Raw genomic sequence first — 19,951 nt, 5'->3', positions numbered from 1 at the left:
AGGGGGGCTTTGGCAATAAATCTTTGATGTTTAAGTCAATTTCTCTGGAAAAAAAAAAGAAAAAAAAAAGGAGTTTAGGGCTTATTTGCGTAGCAAAAGTTTACCAGAATTTGGTGGAGAATGGTGTATTTATAGAGCATATGCCAACCACATTTGTAGGGTTTGCTCTGACATGTGTTGGTCTCCGATTGGCCAAGGTGAGTCATTCGTTGGATGAATGAGAAAAGAATTATCTCAAATATATTTTAAATAATATCTTGGGATTATCTTGTAATATTCTTTATTAGATATGATTGTAATTTCTTACTTGATGACGTTGACCTTCAGTTAGGAAGGTAATAAGATAAGATTTAGTAATTAATCATAAATATAATACCTATAACTTTTCTCCTTGCCATGGCCAGGAAAGCTTGATGAAGTTGTAACTAACTGCTAAAAGTGGGGTCGAACTGCGCCGGGAGCGAATATGAGCCTCGCCAATTTAATAAGGACATTCTCATTATTTATGGGTAAATATCCACGTGTCAGTTGCAAGATTTTATGTATTATTTTTTGCTTCACAGGACCACATGTACCATCAGACTCCCTCATATATATGGTCCTATGATGTCATGATCATTATACAATGTAGCTTTTACAAAAGTAAATAAAACCTGCATCAGAATCAGAAAAGAATTTCATTTCATAAGCCATCCTGACATAATTTCATCTTATAGGAAATTCTTCAATTATCTGTTACTCAAATGCAACAAAATAAATCATACGTACCTTACTCCCATATTCAAACAAAATCGTTAGATGGTTGCAGACCTATTTTAGGTACAAATTTATGAAATGTTGTCACATGCAACCCTTTTGTTAGAAAATCTGCAATCAGGTGCTAATGTGTTCTAACTTCTAAGTCAACCATGCCTTCTCTAACTCTGTCTTAAAGCCTTAAGTATTTGATAGCCAATAATCTTGAAGCATCACACCTCTTATTGTTTTTGTCAAAGATGACTACTGCACTATTCTCACAATAAAGTTTCAGTGGCCTTTCTATATTTTTGACAATCTCAATGCAGCGTATAAAATTCCGTAACCACCTTCCTTTCTTAGCTAGTAGTTTCACAACAACCAAAATGTTCAGAGTCCATGGCTGAAACATAACGAGTTCTCTGATTTTAACTTTTCCATGAAACTGCTCCACTAACCAAAAAAAAAAGTGTAACAACTTGTTGACATTCAATCATCAACACAACCTCACAAATCAGCATCTGGGTAACAAACCAAATCAAGTGAATCCACAAAGTGATATCCTAAAAGATAAGATTTAGTCTTCTGGAGATATCTTAGAACCTTTTTGTCTGCATTCCAATGAGAAATATTAGGATTAGATTGAATCTTCCTAGTACACTAAATGCAAATGCCAAGTTTGGTCTGGTACAAACTTGAGGATACATTAAGTTGCCCATTACGGAAGCATATGATTTGTCTTTCATTCCTTATTTTTCAAAATCTGTGATAGGACATTGGCTTGTTGAAAGCTTATCACCTTCCCTATTGGAACATGACGCGGTCATATTTTCAAATATTATTATCATATATATTTTTTGGATTTTGTATATATGAATGGGTTAAATGTACTTAATTCTATTGTTTTACTTTATAAGCATTCAATACCGGAGTTACATGAAAAAGAAGTGAAAAACGAGCTTTCGGGTGTCTAGAGAAAATTCAGTGGAGCACGGGGCTAATTAACTACTCAGAGACATATGCGTTACATTAAGAAGATGAGACTACAACAGTTTTGTATATCAAAGTGACATGGGAATGCTATTCAATGAATTTAAGTAGAGATTTAATTACTAGTTTTTATTATTTTCGTTTATTTTTCATTATCTTTAATAAGGACTTAACATTTCATTAGAGCTAGAATTAATGGTCATTTACTTGGCTTTCCTACTTGGCCTTTCAATTCTTGCCGTGGGTTTTATAAGGAGAAGGGTTGGGCTACGATGTAGCCTGATCATGAATATTTAATTGCCTTGTGGCATTGTTGTTACCAAGTTTTTCTTCTTTATTGAATATCTTTTGCTATTCATAATGCGCTTGATTTTTGTTTAGATGCTTGATCACTATACAAGTTTTACTTAAGTGGATTTGATGCAAGTTAGAGTAGATTTCTTACATAACATGGGTTTAGCTTCTTAATTGCAATTGATACCATAAACACCTATTTGTAGATACCATGCAATTAGGGTTTATGTGATTTTTCAACGATTTCCATAGAGCTTAATAAGTTCTTACTTGTTTAAATTCATCTAGATGCCATAGAGGGTTAACATGTAAGGATACTTTTAATGCAACCAGATGTCATGGCCATTGAATAATTTTGGGAAAATCGATCATCAATATTGGAGAACTACTTGAGCATAACATATTAAGGGAACTAAGTAGAATTGGTTACAGTGAATTCGGATGCCCTAGGTCTTCTTTTCTTATGTTTTCAATTCATTATTATAGTATTTTATTTTTTAAGTTTTATCTAATTTTAATTTAATTAAAAAATCATATTTATTTTCCGTTAAAGTTTCTTGCTATAATTTGTTTCAATTTAGTTAGTAAGATTTTTAGAATCAATTTGATCTCTATGGGACGATATACGTGCTTCAATAATATACTATCATCCGATTTGTATACTTGCGAGCACTAAAATTTGAGACTAAATGAGGTTAATTTTGGTCATCTAATTTTCACAACAAGTTTTTGGCGCCGGGGATCGAATTTGAATCTATTACTTAATTGATTGGATTGTTACGTTTTTTTAGTTGGTTTAGCTTTAATGTTAATTGTTTTTTTTTTTCAATAATAAATTATTTCCTAAGTCTCTCGTTTAGCTTACCCATTTGTTTATTGTTTTTGTAGAAAATTAAAGCCACTTTACCTTGTTGCCAATACAAAAATTCAAGTTCGGGGGTGGATTGTTATCTACATCTTCACTTGCCGCTCCTCCTTTAAACCCGAGAAGTTTCTTTGTACAAGAGCTTTATTCATATATTTTTCTTTTTATGTACCTTTCTTGTCTATTTTCGTTATTCTTATCTTCATTTTTTTCTTCAGTCTTTTTGTTTTAATTCTGAACAATAACGAAAATACATTAAAAAATATAAATTTTGAAAAACTCAAAAAGATTTTATTTTTCTTTGAATCTTTTTATTATTGGCTACTTTCCAATTCACTGATGAGATTCGTTCTTAATTTTGTCATAACTTTCAAGAAATTAAGCTTGACATTAGTTCACTAAATTATATTTGTTTTATCCATAATTTTTTATGATCATGACTTGGAAAAACAAATGCATATAGTGCATGATTTAAAGCTTCTTATGTGAACTTTGAGAATTGAGAGTTTATAACCCTTGTGAGTTTTGAGCCTATATATGATTGAAGCATCATGAATCTATCTCATTTATTCTTGTGTGCATGATCTCATTTTTACATGTATCTCTAGAACTTACTTTATACCTCTCGTTGCATTCATCAATTCATGTAAAATCTTGGAATGATATAGGCATTTTTTTTCTTTCGTTTGAGCATTTCTAGCCAACCCTTATAATTATTTTTCCTAGTTAGCCCCAATGAGCCTTTATGTGCGCTTTTTTTTTGTTCTTAAACCCATATATTCCCTACCTAGCCTCATGTAAAACTTTTGCACCCTTCTAAGGAGTTTGTAGAGCGGTTTTATATAAAAAGAGAGTTCAACGTTGTTCGTGGTTAATGAAGCAAAATCAGTGAAGTGGAAAGTTAAAAAAGAAAGTAGTGTCATAAAAATAAAAATAAAATGTTTGAGAAAAAAAAAAGCTATATGCGGCAAGAAGAAAAGAGAAAAAAAAGTGTAAAGTTGTGCTTAAGTTCTAATTGCTTTCAAGTTATTTGAATTTCTCTCTAAGAGGAAAAATTTAGAGTGCTCTACAAGTTTCTTAGATCTTTGATTTTCCATTCCATTTCTTGTTTAGCCACTTAACCCTTAACCCAACTACAACCTTATTAAAGACCTTTTGATCCAAGAAGTTACATAATACTGATACCGAGTTAGGTGGACAAGCAAGCATATGGCGGAATGTTTTGTGAGATGATTTGAGTGAAACACTAACTCACATATATGTGTGCAGAGCCGGCCCTGAGGGTGTGCAAGTGGTGCCACCGCACAGGGCCCTCAATTCGGAAGGGCCCCCGATTACGATTTTATTTTACCTGTAGATATAGTGTAAGTTTTAAATTTGCAATGATATACCAAAGTCTTCTCAAAGCCCAATTGTCTTCCGCTTCTTATCCATAATCCATGTCCATGAAACTGGGTTTGACTCTACCCGGTGCCTTTTTTTTTGTGTTTTATTTTAATTTTTTGGGTATTTAAAAGCATGGTGTTTATTTAATGTTTTATTTTAATTTCTTTTGTGTTTTATTTTAATTGTTTTGGTATTTAAAAGAATGAGTTCTTTTTTAATTTTGTTTAGTTTAAAGTATGGTGTTTCAAACCCAAAAACATAGGGGATGTAAATAGGTACCTAACCGCCACACTAAGATTTTCTTTTTCCTTACATCATCTCAATTATATGTAATCATAATTAAATGTAAAAGAAAACATAGCAACAAAATGTTAGACCCTCTAAGGGCTTTTTATTGGGTATGTTAAAATAAAGAGTTTTGAACCCAAAAACACAACATCGAATTTTTTTCTTTTACACAATAAATAGATATCTAACCATATCACGAAATTTTTTTCTTTAACTCAATCTATAAATAATCATAAAAATTAAAATGTAAAAGAAAACATATGAACCAAAATTCTATACTTATTAAGGGCCTCCCTTGGAGTCTCACATAAGACCCCCAAAATCTCAGCGTCAGCCCTGTATGTGTGAATGAGTGTATGCCTTGTGAGAAGCTCACAGGTTTGCATACAATGTTTAAAGAAGTTTGGAATTGCATTGACATGGTTATTACACAAACTACACTCCAAGTTGATTTGATTCAAATTTGGTTAACTCTTGGATATTTTTTGAACTATTGTTGTTTATTTCTTGAAAGTTATCTCATTTTTGGTGCAAAATTTAAGTTTCGGAGTATTTGATGTGAACACATTTTTATATATTATAATTATATATATATATAATTTTTTTTATAAATTTTGTACATATGAATAATTTAAGGGAATTTTAACAAAAAGTCCACGGTACTGTTCATTTTAACGAAAAATAACATTTTTACACTAAAAAGTCAATATTGATACTATTCACTTTATCATTTATTTTGTCTTTATCGTTAAAAGTCAAAGTTTTTAAATCATTTTCATTAATTTTTCTATGATTTAAATGCGTTAAATTCTATTGTTTTACTTTACACATGTCCAGTAGAGTTTGCATGCACTAATCATATGGGAAACCGGAAACCCTAAATCCAAAGTGCAAGAAGGAGGTCACTATCTCGCTTTTAGTTTTATACTAAGCATTCGATTAATTAATTTTGACCACTTGAAATGCTATGATGAACTTTTGGCTCCTTCTGTTTCTGCAGAAGGCACTCATCTGGTGCTGATAGCGTCTGCTGAAAAAGGAAGCAAGTGGTCCAACTTGGTGGGATTTAAAATAATAATAATAAGTGGGGGCTGAAATGTGATATATGTCTGTATGGTCAGAGTTGTGAAAACGTGATTCTCTGATTTTATTCATTTTCAAGTTAAGATCCATGTGAATGTAAGTAGAGAATTTACCAAACAAAAAAGGTAATTAGATACGACTTTTTTCATTTTAACGTCGGCATTTACTTAATCTTTTAATTTTGTATTTATTCATTTAACTCTACTTTATTCTTATTGGAAGACCTGTTAAGTGAATATAATTGTCAATGGATGTGTGACAGTATAGTTAAAAAGCAAGCTAGATTATCATAGAAAATAATAGGAATTTTAGATGTTATAATCATACGATTTAAAGATTCCACTTACATTAATTTTAATATTGGCTTAACTTTATCTATGACACTTGTACTTTTCACACAATCTCACTTTACTCCCTACACATTTTTTTGTTTCACTTTTACCAAACTTACTCTTCATTTGTGTCTAACACTACCCTATTATGTCATAAAAATTGTTAGTTTGTTGATGTGGCAGGACTATTTTGATAACTTTAGCCATTAGAAAAATCTAAATTCAATTTCTGGTAGTGTGATAAGTAGTTGGATTACTCCTCATATTACTAATTGGTCATATGGAGAAACCTCAATTTTCATCATGGTATTAGAGGAAGTTGTCCCTCGTGTGGTGCCCAAAGGCCACATGTGTTCCACATTACCTAGCTTGTATTGCCCACATGTTTAGCTTAAAAGTTCGCCATATGTGAGATTGTGTGTTGAGTGTATGAATCTCATTTCATGGAAACAAAAGACCTTACATTGGCTTATGAGCTATTATCTAAATTACCAATTAATTTTACAGTAAAACTCTAACATTTTCACGATCCCTTCTCTCCATTGTGGCTTGTGAAATCAAACAAGGAGTTTAATATTAATAGAAAATGTCAAAAAACATGGAGCCATATGATACAAAAAAGGGACCCTAATAAGCATTTGTGAGTAACCCCATTCCCCGTATACGTGCTCACTCGTATTTCATCAAACATGTAGCCAATACCTATGACAAAATTAAGATTCCAAACCAAGAATTAGAATAATACTAATGAATTCAATTTAAATGTACACAAATTAATTAAAACTTTTCGCAGCAAGCCCGATTGGACATATTCATTGGCTTGTAAATTGGAAATTATACATGACATCAGCAGTTGAGTCCTAGCAGCTGCACTCATCACGTTCGTCGTATTTGGTCTATTGTTACGAGCAGAAAACGTCACACTAGTAATCACGTTCGTCTTTGGCATACGGCATCGGTTATTTACTCCACCTTTTTCAACGATATGGGCATGAAAATTTCACGTAATCCAATAAAAAAACATGCAAGTGCGTCACTACAACCACGATTTCACTGTTGGATCTTATTACGACGTGTGTGTTTGGACCTTCAAACCCTTCAAACGTGTTATATTATTGGAGGAACGAACCAGTAATTTATTTTTCTTTTAAAAGAAGCACGTAAACGGTTAAGTTGAGGCACAATTACTTGTTATCTATTTTTAAGCAGATTCAAGCATATTGTGGTCTGATAAAGGCCTGCTAAAGCGGTATTTTGTCTCTTATAAAATACAACAATCTGAAATGTTGTATGACTCGTATTAATATGCAAGCAAAATTGAGTCCAAACTCAATCTGAAAACACCCTTCTTTCATAAACAAGAATTAGATTTAAGAGAAGTAAATATAATTGTAAGAGAAATGACGAATATAGGATGTATGATGTACGACAAAACAAATGATAGGACTACCAATCATGGGTTTACTTTTTAAGCCAAATTGGCTTCAGTGTGCTCCATCTTCTGTTGATGGTTTAAATGAACTTAAGATAATTATATATTACGAATATTACAAGGAAGTGAAATGCTAAGAGTATTTCTAATGGAAATGTCAAAAGAAAAATATCAAATTTCTCCTTTTTAGCTCATATGTTTCTCTATTCAAATAATATTTGTAAGACCCACTTTTCAATCAAAACTAATTTTCATGATTTATAATTAGTGCATTACACTAGGACTCATGCAACAAAACATTAAAAAATAAAAAAGACTTTGGATTTTCTCATATGTCAAAACTAGGAGCACACAATCTCTATGCCAATCCACGTAGAATTAACATATTGGTTGAAACTTTTTGTTTTTTTTTTAAAAATTTAATTTTACAAATGATAGTGAGTGGGTCTAAACCTTAGAATGGGCGAACCATAATAATGTGGTTTAAATTCGTCTTTGACAAAAATCAAATGAAGCCATCTCACTTAGAAGTAAAAAGAATATCACTACACCGTAATACTAAGTAGATCATGATGAAATCTGATGATGATGATAATAATAATAAGGGTTAACTATATTTTATATCCTTCAAATTTGGGGTGATCTAAAATTGGCCACAAAATTTCAATTTTCTCATTTTGCATCCAAGGTATTGTAATCGTGTCAATTTGTGCCTTTAATCTCATTAATTGTATGACAATTAATTAAATTGAAACATTGTGATCTTGAGACCCTTAGACCATCTCCAAAGAAGATTTCAAATATAATTTGTCAAATTTTCATGTGATGACTAATGTGGCCAATTAAATATAGATGTTAAATTTTATTATTTTCCAATATATGTGTCAAATGTTTATTTGATTAATATATGGGTTCCATAGTTATATTAACTATTAAAAAATAATTGAAATTGATTTTAGTTTCATCCTATTGATTGTCAATGGGAGCCATGCTTTAAAAATATAAATTAAGGCATTTGACTCTATCTTTGTTTGTTGGTTGTATAAAAAGGCAGCTAAAAAGAAAATAGTCAAATGGCTCAGTTGTCACATCAATTAGGGTGTATCCCTTGGAGAAAATTTTGATGACTTTTAGTCCTAGTCGTATTGGACATCTCCTTTGAAAATTGTTTTATACGGGCTAAGAGCATCTCCAAAGTAGATGCCAAATATAATATGTCAAAATTTTATTTGATGGATACAAATGTTAAATCTACTTCTTTTTAAATAGATATGTCAAATATTGATTTTATTGTTGTATCGGACCATAGTTACATTAAATATTAAAAACAAACAATTAAATCTAATTTTTATTGTATTAGTTGCCAATGGGACCAATGCATTAAAAAATTAAATTAAATATATTTGACTCCTTCTTTGTTTGATGTCAAAAAACAGACAGCTAGAAAGTAAAGAGTCAAATGACTCAGCTGCCGCCACTTAGTACAATGGTATTCATCTTCACTTGTAAGTGAGAGGTCTTAGGTTCGATTATCGCCAAAGGCGAATTTGAACCACATTATTGCTAATCCATTGTGAGGATAAGCCCACCCCATCTCCTTAGTATAGATAATATTGTTTGTGCGAGAAAAAAAACAACGACTCAACTGCCACATCATATATGGCATATTCAGTGGAGAGCACCTGAATGTCTTTTAGTCCTATTTTACATATTTGACATCTCCTTTGAAGATAATTTAAGGTATAACTCGCATTTTCACCAACTTGACAAAACAAAAATCGTCAATTTAATAGAGATTTAGACATTTAAAGAAACAAAAAGTCTAAACTGATTAATTTCAAAATCCTAGCCGCAATGTGAGAAAATTGAATTTTGTAACCTATTTTGAAAACCACCTTAAACTTAAAGGTATAAAATGTTGTCAACCCTAAATATCTAGGGATGACAACGGTTCGGTTTGAGGACGGAAATGCTATATCCATCTTCATAACCACGAAAATTTACCATATCCATAACCGCAAATTAACCATCGGGTATTATCCATAACCATATCCACTGGGTAACGGATTCCCCATCAATTAACAAGTATATCCATCTTCGTCAATACAAAAAATATATTAGTTCAGTTAAGACATTATAAGTTAGTAGATATTAATTTCGTCATTAAACATTTGATGTATAAAATGATCCAATGAATGAATCTTGTTAAGTATAAAAATTAAAACACTGATGATGTTGGCTTGTCTTTGATATCTCATATAAGCACCATTGAGTTCACATTGATTTTGATTCAAAACTTTACTTTCCTACAAAATGCAACTTTTGTATTCTCAAGGTAATGGTTCGGTGAATAATGGATATACAAGTACATACATAGACATATACATATACATACACACACACATATATATATTATACCATTATATTATATATAAATTATATTATTTATTAATCGGGTCGGATTCAGTTATGGATATGGTTTGGGAACTCTATAACCATATCCAAAACCATAACCGAATAATGTAAATGGTTTTTCCCCATATCCAGAATATACTCAAACTTCCATACCCAAATCCATTACATTTGGACGGTTATCCACGATTATCGGGTTTAACGGACGATTAGAATTGTCATCCCTATAAATAACACTAATTTTTTTGACCAAAAAAAAACCCTAATAATAACAACAATAAATTAGTCATTTAGTACTACGGTTTAGTGGTATTCCTCTTTACTTGAAAGTGAGAAGTCTTAGGCAAATTTGAACCACATTATTGTTAGCCCATTGTGAGGCTAAGCCACCCCCTCTCCTTTAATGTAGATAATATCGTTTGTTAAAATAAAAACAGCAACAACAACAATAAATTAGATGTGTTAAAATAACAATAACGAATGATACGAGGCATATGTTTCTTGAAATTTTTTTATAATTTTCATTAACTTAAAAAATAAAAATAAAGAATAGAAAACAAAATTAAAATGGGCCACAAAATTAAAAAAAAAATCATACTTTAATGCTGTTCATATGTTATTTTTTTTCTTTTTGATACCTCTCTTTTTAATTTATATAGTTTGTTCTTTAAATTCATACGATCAAACAATTAAAAATAAATATGTGAAAAATAAAAAGTAATTTGTGAATAACACAAAAAATATTTAAAGGTTGAAGATCGTACACGGTACACCAATCGACGCCAAAACCAACAATTTACAATACCTCTCGCTTTCTTTTTGTTATTACCACATTACCCCTACTCGGGAAAGGCCCTTTTTGCGCGAAATATGGAATCACATCACAGCCCGGGTAAATTCCAAAAAAATTGTCTCCACGTGGCAAAATCCTAGAGCGAGTACACATCAAGCTACCCCCGCGGGTAGAAGAACCTTTCATCTTCTTCACCTGTTGGCTGGCCTGGCTGTCTATATATACGCAGCAACCAGGATGGTGGGAATCAAATCTCTCTCTCTCCAGAATTCCCCCTTCCATTTCCGCCAATTTCTCACCAAAACCCCCTAAATTTCTGTTTGTACCCAAATCCGCAGCCAAAAATCCCGACTTTCACCCCCCAATATCTCCAGAGCCGGCGACTCTGGTGCGCGATTGCGCTCGATCTCTCGCCGGAAATCGGAAGCCGATCGCTGATCGCGGCTGTTTGAGAAATCGTTAGGTAACAAGAAAGTCGCATGAGCTGGTTGGGAAAGCTGGGTTTTACAAAGAGGACATTGAATTCCAATTCCAATCACTTCTTTACGTGTCTCTTGATCTTCATTCTCCATTACTCCCCTCAATTGCCTCTTACCCTTCTTAAATTCGAGAGGAAAGCCCTCGATCCCTTATTAGTATTACCCAATTTTAATTTTAATTTAAATCCCAATTTAAATTATAATTTTAATTCCAATACCAATTTGGATTTGAATCACCATGGCGTCTGGAAGCAAGAGTAATCCTCAATTGCGCAGAGGTCCGTTTGCAAATCCCTTTTTAATTTTCTTTTGGGGTTTTATAGTTCGTTTCTTTTAACGGTTTTACTGCTTTTCCTAATTCTGGATTATTTGTAAAATTATGAATGTAAGTATAATTTGTTTGGTAATATTTTGAAAATGCAGCTCTTTGCTCAAATGGTGAGAAGAGGCAGCCATCGAGTGCGACGGCGCCGTCCCCATCTGTAATAGTGATAGGTGGCGGTATGGCGGGCATTTCAGCTGCTCGGGCTCTACATGATGCATCAATTCAGGTACCCAGATGGAAATTCCATCTCAGTATTTTGCACCTCGCAGTTTGCAGCTACGGGTTTTGTTAAATTTTGAATTTTGATTCAGGTTGTGCTGTTGGAGTCTCGAGACAGGCTGGGCGGTCGAGTTTGCACCGATTACTCGTTTGGTTTCCCTATTGACTTGGGTGCATCATGGTAATCCAACAATGTGTGATTTGCTTGCTTTGATTTGTAAACTCGAATTGCTTGTATTTGGAATTCAGGTTGCTTGAATTTAGAATTAGAAGCCTAAATCATTTTTTTTTTATGCTTCAGGTTGCATGGAGTATGCAAAGAGAATCCATTGGCACCATTGATTGGAAGATTGGGGTTACCCTTGTACCGTACGAGTGAGGATAACTCTGTCTTGTATGACCATGACTTGGAAAGGTACTTAATCTCTTCCTTTAACTGAAATGAGTGGTTGTATTGAAATGATTTGAATTTTAAATGTTGTTCAATTTTGTGTTGTCGGTGAGCATTGCTTTAGTTTTACCGTGCTTTGTTCTTTGGTTTTGGATCTGAACAGTTATGTCGATTCTTACTCCAAAAAAATGTGTTACTGTCCTACATTCATATGCCATCGATGATTTAAATTATTACCAACAGTCAACAATGTAATGTATATGGTTGATACATTCAAGTGTGTTTAAATATTTGTGATGGTAACATGTTGCTTTCGCCTTTATGTGAAGTTGATTTTTTCCTCCCCAGCCTTCATATGTAGGGGGATGTCTGACATTAGGGATATATTCATGTGTTCTTTGCAGCTATGCACTCTTTGATATGGATGGGAATCAAGTTCCTCAAGATTTGGTCACAAAAGTTGGTGAAGTATTTGAGAACATTTTGAAAGAGGCAAGTCATCTGATGTATATTTATTGTTTCTATAGCTACTGCATTGTTTATGACTTAGGGTTTTTGAAATGTTCATATACTTGCTTTGCTTTTATCTTAAGCCTTAAATAGTGTCTTGTCATTTTGGCCATTCTTTGATATGCTTTTTTTCCTTTATGCAGACAGACGCAGTAAGACAGGAATTTAGTGAGGACATGTCCATCACCCGTGCTTTCTCAATTGTTTTTGAAAGGAAACCGGAATTAAGGTACCATAATTTAATATCATATTTAATTATTTTGTTTCGGTTGTTTATGTCTTGTTGGTCAAGAAATAGTTTATGGAAAGTGCTATGTTTTACGTTGGACAGGTTGGAGGGAGTTGCGCATAAGGTACTGCAGTGGTATTTGTGCAGAATGGAAGGATGGTTTGCTGCTGATGCGGATACAATTTCACTTAAATGCTGGGATCAGGCAAGCTTCACATCCATCAGATTACATTTATATACGTGTTGCCTTTTTTAGTTTTTAATTCGACTATAATTTGTTGCCTGTGTACGGTAATCCTGATCCTTGCATTAACAAGTTTATAACCTTGAATGCCGATGTAATTAGAAATTTTGTCTCTCTTCTATAGGAAGAACTGCTCCCTGGTGGCCATGGTCTAATGGTCAGGGGTTACCTCCCTGTTATTAACACCCTAGCCAAAGGTCTTGACATACGCTTGAGCCACAGGTATGCATATATCTTTTTATTCTTGTTTTATTATATGTTCGGCTATCTGCTCGTAGCTAAATTAACAAGCATTGTACGTACATTCCTGTTCTCAGGGTCACAAAAATAACAAGGCGATATAATGGGGTGAAGGTAACAGTAGAGGATGGGAGAACATTTGTTGCAGATGCTGCTGTTGTTGCTGTTCCTCTTGGTGTGCTTAAAGCAAAGAGCATAACATTTGAGCCGAAGCTACCTGATTGGAAGGAAGCAGCCATTGAAGACCTCGGAGTGGGAATAGAGAATAAAATTGTATTGCACTTTGAAAAGGTGTTTTGGCCAAACGTGGAGTTTTTAGGAGTGGTTGCTGACACATCTTATTGCTGCAGCTACTTTCTAAATCTTCACAAGGCAACTGGTCACTCTGTGCTTGTTTATATGCCTGCAGGGCAGCTGGCTAAAGACATAGAGAAAATGTCTGATGAAGAGGCTGCTAATTTTGCTTTTACACAACTAAAGAAGATCCTTCCTGATGCTTCTACTCCGGTAATTCTTTTTTCAAACTCTTGTCAATAAATTTGAAATGCAATTGATATTTGAACCCTAACATAATTGATGCCTTTTCAACTTTGCAGATTCAGCATCTTGTTTCTCATTGGGGCAGTGACGTTGACACACTTGGGTCCTATAGCTACGACATAGTTGGAAAACCACATGATCTGTACGAGAAGCTTAGGGTCCCAGTAGATACCCTATTTTTTGCTGGGGAGGCAACAAGTGTGGACTTCCCAGGCTCAGTGCATGGTGCATTCGCAACTGGAGTAATGGCTGCTGAAGACTGCAGAATGCGCGTTCTTGAGCGTTATGGGGAGTTGGATTTATTCGAGCCAGTCATGGGTGAGGAGGCCATATCCATTCCGCTTCTGATCTCCCGCCTGTAACTTCCCGGCCACCATCCTCCGGAAGTATTGAAGATATGTTCACTTTATAGAAGGCTCACACAAATTTGCCATTTCGATTGGCTGTCTGGGAAAGGTCGTGGAAAATCACCCTATTCCCTGTGGATCAAGCACTGGTGTTTGTGTTCGTAGCTCTCATCTGAGTGGCATGTCTGTATTTGCACAATCGTTGGGGATTCCTGAATTATTGTTCAACCTACCCTAAACAAATATAGCTAATGGAATAATAAATAAATTGTGATACAATGCAATATATACCCGAGTGTCTAAAATGCCTCAATTTAGACTGCGAAACGTCTTGAAATGAGCATTTTACACTTTTCCTTGGCCGAAAAGCTCCCCTATAGGTGGTGGAAATCATCAATAGTACAAAAAATATATATATATTAAATTACTCACGAGTTAAAGTTGTGTTTCGTATTCTGTATACAAGCAATAATGGAGATGGAGATGAAGATGGCAAACTTGGGACTAGTGGCGTAAAGGGTAGATGATTTCCGGCTGTGGTTGTGGCACCACCGAAGGGAGTTATTAATCCGCGTGCTATAATATGGTTAAATGACATGGTATTTCATAAACTTGGATTAGAATATGGTATTTGACAATGTGTTTCGTGAAGTGAGTGAAGTGAATTTGTAACGTTACATGGTGGCGTGCAGTTACACTTGAAAGAGAGACCGAGAGAATGAGAAGATAGACCTGATACAACTGCAGAAAACGAATGTGAATTTCGTTTAGATATATACTTTCCTCGGTTAAACCACATACATTTACACAGCTGAGCAGAAGTATTGCTAAAAACCTGCCCTCCAAAAAATAAAATTAAACAAAGAATAAAAGAAAATAAATCTCCTCTATTTTCACTTCTCTGCAATCCACAAAAATTAAATGAGCTTCTACTTCCCTTGCTTTCGTTTCTTCTCGTAATACGCTCAAAAAATAGTTTCCCTTCAACAGATGAATGAGTTGAAGTGAGCAGATTCCAAGTTCCCCGAGTGGCTCTTTCGGAGGGAGATGTCAGAGAACAGAGCTGAAGCTTTCAACTGGATCCGATTCTTCAAGCATGGAAGCTGCCTGGAAGCAGTCTATGGCATCCCCAATTCGTCCATCATCTCTGTGAATCATTCCCAAATAATACCAAGCCCTTCGATTGCTAGGATCGATCCTTAATGCATCCGAGAGTAAGCTCCTTGCCACAGGCAATGCTGTTGATCCCATCTTTGACAGAAGAGCGGCAATCAAAATCTTGCAAGGAACATAACAGGGTTCCAGCAGAAGACCATCGATATAAGTGGCTAGAGCTTCTTGAATTTGCCCCTGTCCTTCAAAGATGACACCTACACATGATGTAACTTAACAGTCAACATAATGCACATCAAATGATCACATTACGTTGCTATAGAGGTATATGGCTTCTATGCCACGTTAGGTCCCCTAGTGTTGGAAGTGTTTGAAAGTTTTGTTACGCTATTTAGTTCCTTCATGATTAAAACTCACACTTGAAAGACACGTTGGAAATTTTCATGCATATCACTTTCTAAGAAGTAGAATAGAAATGTCTTGGAAATCTCGTTAAATGTAATAGATGAGTTTAGTTCTTGCCTTCTATGTGCAGCGTTTCTGCAGAGTGCTGCTTCAGCTCTCTGGCTTTACTCAAACATATTTCTGCATCCTTCCAATACGAAAGGCTAGAGTACAAGTCTGACAATCCATGCCAAACTTCAAATTCATTGACTTTATCATCCTCAGCCTATCAAAAAAGGCAAACAAAAACATAGAAGGAACTTGCTGAGAATAAAATCTTTAAAATGTAATTTTAGAAAAGACAAAATTTTGCATCAGAAATGAACTATGTGAATCAATCAGATTAAATTTCTGATTTGTAAAAATTAACTACGTGAATCAATCAGATCAAATCTCTAAACTTCTCCCCACAATATTGCAGAATCACAGTATGATACCGCTTAACTTTCCCACCACTACAAATAATAGCTTCGGGAGGACTCCTCTATTTAGTAGCAATCTGATAGACTCTATTTTGAGACAAAGTTAAGAACATAAGCAGAAGTCAGAGGTTTCACCTGAGGACTCATTCTGAGAGGTCCAAAAGATTTCCTTTGGGCTTGAACCAAAGCAAGAAGGTTACGATAAGTTTCAATTGCATCCATGGGTAATGATTGGGAAATTTTTAGCTTTGCTTTAAGCCTGAGAAGTGGCCCTTGTTCCCATTTTGCGGTCTCATCCAAAGTAGCATCAGTGACCACATGAGCTTCTGAAAATCGCTGTTGAGCAGACAAAACAAGAGCAAGCAACCTCCAACCTTTTATCAGGGAGCCCCCTGTTTGATCAATGAACTGTTTTGCATAGCGCAAAGCCGTATTCAGATTCCGGTGCTCTGCGTAGTGAATTCCCAACTCGAAGGCCAAATCTGAATTGTTCGGCTCCAAAATAATCGCCTCATTTAGTGATTTCAGTGCTTCAGACTGAAGACGAGACCTCTCAAAGTCAGAAGAAGAAACTTTAGCTTGCTTCCCCAAAGAAAGACCCAACAAGCGAAGTCCTACACCCCTTAAATGTTCATCCAACCCCTGAGCATTGCTAATAGCCCTTTGTGCATATCCCACTCCCTCAGCTGCAACGTGGGAATCCTCACTGCAGATTTTGGCGGCTAATAACAATGCCATGAGTTCATCTGGTCGTTCATGTTTGTGCAAAGACTTCCTTAATAGGTTCAACGCCTCTTCGTTCTGGCCTGCTCCACTATAACAAAGGGCTAAAGAATTCCAACGATCAACACGGTGATATACTCCAGGCATGATTTCTTCAAGTTGCTTTGCTAAAACAAAAGTTTGGTTGCATAAAGATAAAGCAAATGTTAGATGTTCCATCAATGATGGATCCCATTTGGTTTTACCTAGGGATAATTTTCTCAAAAGGATCATCAAAAGCAGAATAGCCTCCTCCAGGTTATTTTTAGGGACATATGAGCCTTCAACCTGAGCACCTAAACTGGGTGGACCAGCCTCTACTCCACTGTACAGCAAAAACACAGCAAATCCTTTCTGAATTCTTGCACAGCAGTCATTGTCAAGGTTCCATTGACTAAGTAGGGCACGTCTATAAGCAGATATTGCTTCTTGAGGGTGGCCAGATTGCTTCCAAAGCTCAGGAAGAAGCTCCACAGCTTGGCTGACTGTCTCTTGTAATCTACCATCTACTTGTGCATCAGGTATGCCCTGATGGAATATTTTTTCCACAGCATCAAGCACATTGTTGCATTCATTAGCAGCTTCTGCAAACACATAAACAAGGAGGTTCCAATTTACTTTAATTCAAACTTAAAAAGTAAAAGAGAATGAAAGCCGTCGCATAAAGTTACTGGAACAGTACCAAACCTTTTAATCTCCCAAGCTTTTGTAGAGACTTGGCTTTTAAGTATATGGCATCAAGAATGAGAGTAGCAGCATGCTGTGAGACTGTATGCTGTGAGTCAGAACGAGTTCGGCCCTTCTTAGAAGGTGTTTTCTCAGCAAGATTAGGTTGCAATCGCCCTATGGCAGCTTGAAGATCAATGCCATCAAACACACGAAGTGCACCTTCTAGGTTACCTCTTTGATACTCCAGCTTTCCAAGAAGGGCTCTTGCTTCCTGTAGATTATCAGAAAAGAGTTTTTTTCCATCTTGGGTAGGTCATAATCAATCATGAAAGCACTACTCTGATTGGTGCTAATAGTTGCACAGAAAGAGATTAAATTATGGAAAAGATTTTGACACCTATAGATGATGGCATAAACTAACCTCAAAATTGAGTGATAGCCCTTCTCGTAACGAAGATTCTGCCTCCTGAATGTTTCCTTCATCAAGCTTTGCCTGAACCTCTGTTGCTTTCATGGAATTCCCATTTGCAGAGAATTCAACTACCGTGCCTTCCTCATACTCGCCAGACTCCATTGATCGGCTCCTGACTATCTGCTGCCTCACCCTCTTTCACAAATATCACTTTTGTCCTGGTCTCTGATCCATTCAACACTTTGCTGACAAACATATAACGCTGCAGTTCTTACAAGTCAAACGGTAAAGTTAGTTAAAGTATAAAACATAAAATTTTGTGTAACAAATCCAGCTACCCTGACACATTCGGTGCATGTGCACTACTTACATGTATACATCTACATTGACTTGTATAACAAAAAAGTCACGCGCTGTAAACTTTCACTTAATTGAAACAAAACCTTACAATGCATAACCTTCACATCATTAGACCAAGCTAGCATTCCATCCCGAAAAACAATAACATGAAAAATAACGGGAAATGTGGGGGAAATTGTTCTAGTTAAACAGAGAATCATACCAAAACTTTGCGGGGAGGGTATTGGAAGCCAAAAATAAAAAAAATTGAATCTCAGGTTTTCCCTATCTAACCTATAACACATTTCATCTCAGATAAGCCCAAATGCATATAACTCGAAGCTATTCCATTTCCCAAATTTTCACAGCAGCCAAACAGATGGTAAGTACTACATTACTGATATCTAGATAAACTAGAGTTTTACCTAAAGAACAATGCCAAGGGAAAATTACCAATCTATAGATCCAATGCAATCCAATTAAGCTGGAAAAAGAGAATTTTAGGTCAAACTATTATTCGGTTGCAAAAAACACACAATAATATGAAATGAAAAGTTATCAAAAATAAAAATTTACAAGCTTTCATAATCCAGGACCCAAAAAGCAACATTTTCAATCAGTATCCATTGAGTTGGCACCGCCATTTCGAAATTCCAAAAGAACCCCATTTGCGAAACACAACCTTTCACAATTTCATGACACTACCAAACACCTTTAAAAATCCCCAGTTCGTACTAATTGCTCACCTTGCCTGTCGTACCAGATTCAGATCACGGTTCGCTGAAAACGACGGAGCTGGATATTGAATTCCCAAGACGGAACACGACCGGTGGGGGGAGAATCAACGAAAGCGGGGTGTTTGGCAAGTGAGAAAATTCAGGGCGTTTGTGAGGTTGAGAGAGCGATGTATGTGTGTGCGCGTGTGTGATCTGAGAGAGAATTTAATGGGGTTATTTGGAGCTGCTGCGAGACATAAAAAAACGTTCTTCTCCACCTTCTTCAGTCCTTATTATTTTATTTCGTTCTTGGGGGTAAATCTTTTGTTTAAAATTGGTATCAAAGGTGAACGGTTCAGTTTCCAATAAACAAAAAAAAAGGTGAACGGTTCCCTAGAGTTTTCCCTTTATTTAAGTAAATTTTAACAAAAAACTCCCGGTACTATTTATTTTAACGAAAAATCATATTTTTACACTAAAAAATTAATCCTAGTACTATTCACTTTACCTTTTATTTTTTCATTATCGTTAAAACTGAAAGTTTTCAAGTCATTTTCATTAGTTTTCCTTTTATTTTATTTAATTCTTAATTAATATATATATATATTTTTAAAATAATTCGAGTAATATTCTGATCTAAATATAAATTTAAAGATAATGTACTAATAACTTAATTTCTTATTAGACTTAATTTTAAGAAATATTCCAAATACATATCTGATATTTTTAAAATTACACCTAAATTAATGTTACGTTGCCAACCTGAAGTGATGACATCCAAGGGCAAAGCTAGAAAGTTCATCAAGGCGCGACTAAGAAGTGGCGAATGCATGTCTTTGTGCAATCCAAGAGTTCCCATTTTCTTTTTAACTTTTTATGTGAGGTATTTCGTCGAGCACTTGGTTAACTCATACGTTTTGTGTGCTTAACATCCTTACTC

At 34.9% G+C, this 19,951-nt stretch overlaps 2 protein-coding genes across 4 annotated transcripts; one reads left to right on the top strand and one right to left on the bottom strand.

The window, feature by feature from the left end:
* Window positions 1-10,849: 10,849 nt before the first annotated feature.
* Window positions 10,850-14,422, top strand: LOC126611129 (polyamine oxidase 2-like). 2 transcript variants are annotated; one of them, XM_050279309.1, is made up of 10 exons: window positions 10,850-11,367; window positions 11,513-11,640; window positions 11,726-11,814; window positions 11,935-12,048; window positions 12,429-12,520; window positions 12,682-12,763; window positions 12,866-12,968; window positions 13,132-13,229; window positions 13,325-13,754; window positions 13,844-14,422. In XM_050279309.1, exons 1-10 carry the CDS (start codon window positions 11,328-11,330, stop codon window positions 14,147-14,149), a joined length of 1,482 nt encoding a protein of 493 aa, XP_050135266.1. In that variant the 5' UTR covers window positions 10,850-11,327; the 3' UTR covers window positions 14,150-14,422. The 2 variants fall into 2 exon arrangements, with proteins under 2 accessions (XP_050135266.1, XP_050135265.1); XM_050279308.1 differs by having other exon boundaries at window positions 10,851-11,367; window positions 12,429-12,516; window positions 12,678-12,763.
* Window positions 14,423-14,876: 454 nt separating this feature from the next.
* On the bottom strand, window positions 14,877-19,419 carry LOC126611126 (protein NPG1-like). Of its 2 annotated transcripts, none has more exons than XM_050279305.1 (6): window positions 19,042-19,419; window positions 17,966-18,226; window positions 17,563-17,815; window positions 16,249-17,459; window positions 15,770-15,917; window positions 14,877-15,504 (listed from the first exon to the last, which is right to left on the bottom strand). In XM_050279305.1, the coding sequence occupies exons 2-6, from the start codon at window positions 18,116-18,118 to the stop codon at window positions 15,185-15,187; spliced, it is 2,085 nt and encodes a 694-aa protein (XP_050135262.1). In that variant the 5' UTR covers window positions 18,119-18,226; window positions 19,042-19,419; the 3' UTR covers window positions 14,877-15,184. The 2 variants fall into 2 exon arrangements, with proteins under 2 accessions (XP_050135262.1, XP_050135261.1); XM_050279304.1 differs by having other exon boundaries at window positions 17,966-18,218; window positions 19,042-19,418.
* Window positions 19,420-19,951: the final 532 nt, after the last annotated feature.

This window comes from Malus sylvestris, chromosome 17, assembly GCF_916048215.2.
Source record: "Malus sylvestris chromosome 17, drMalSylv7.2, whole genome shotgun sequence".
NCBI classification, from domain to species: domain Eukaryota; kingdom Viridiplantae; phylum Streptophyta; class Magnoliopsida; order Rosales; family Rosaceae; genus Malus; species Malus sylvestris.
This window is presented reverse-complemented; position numbering and strand designations above follow the sequence as displayed.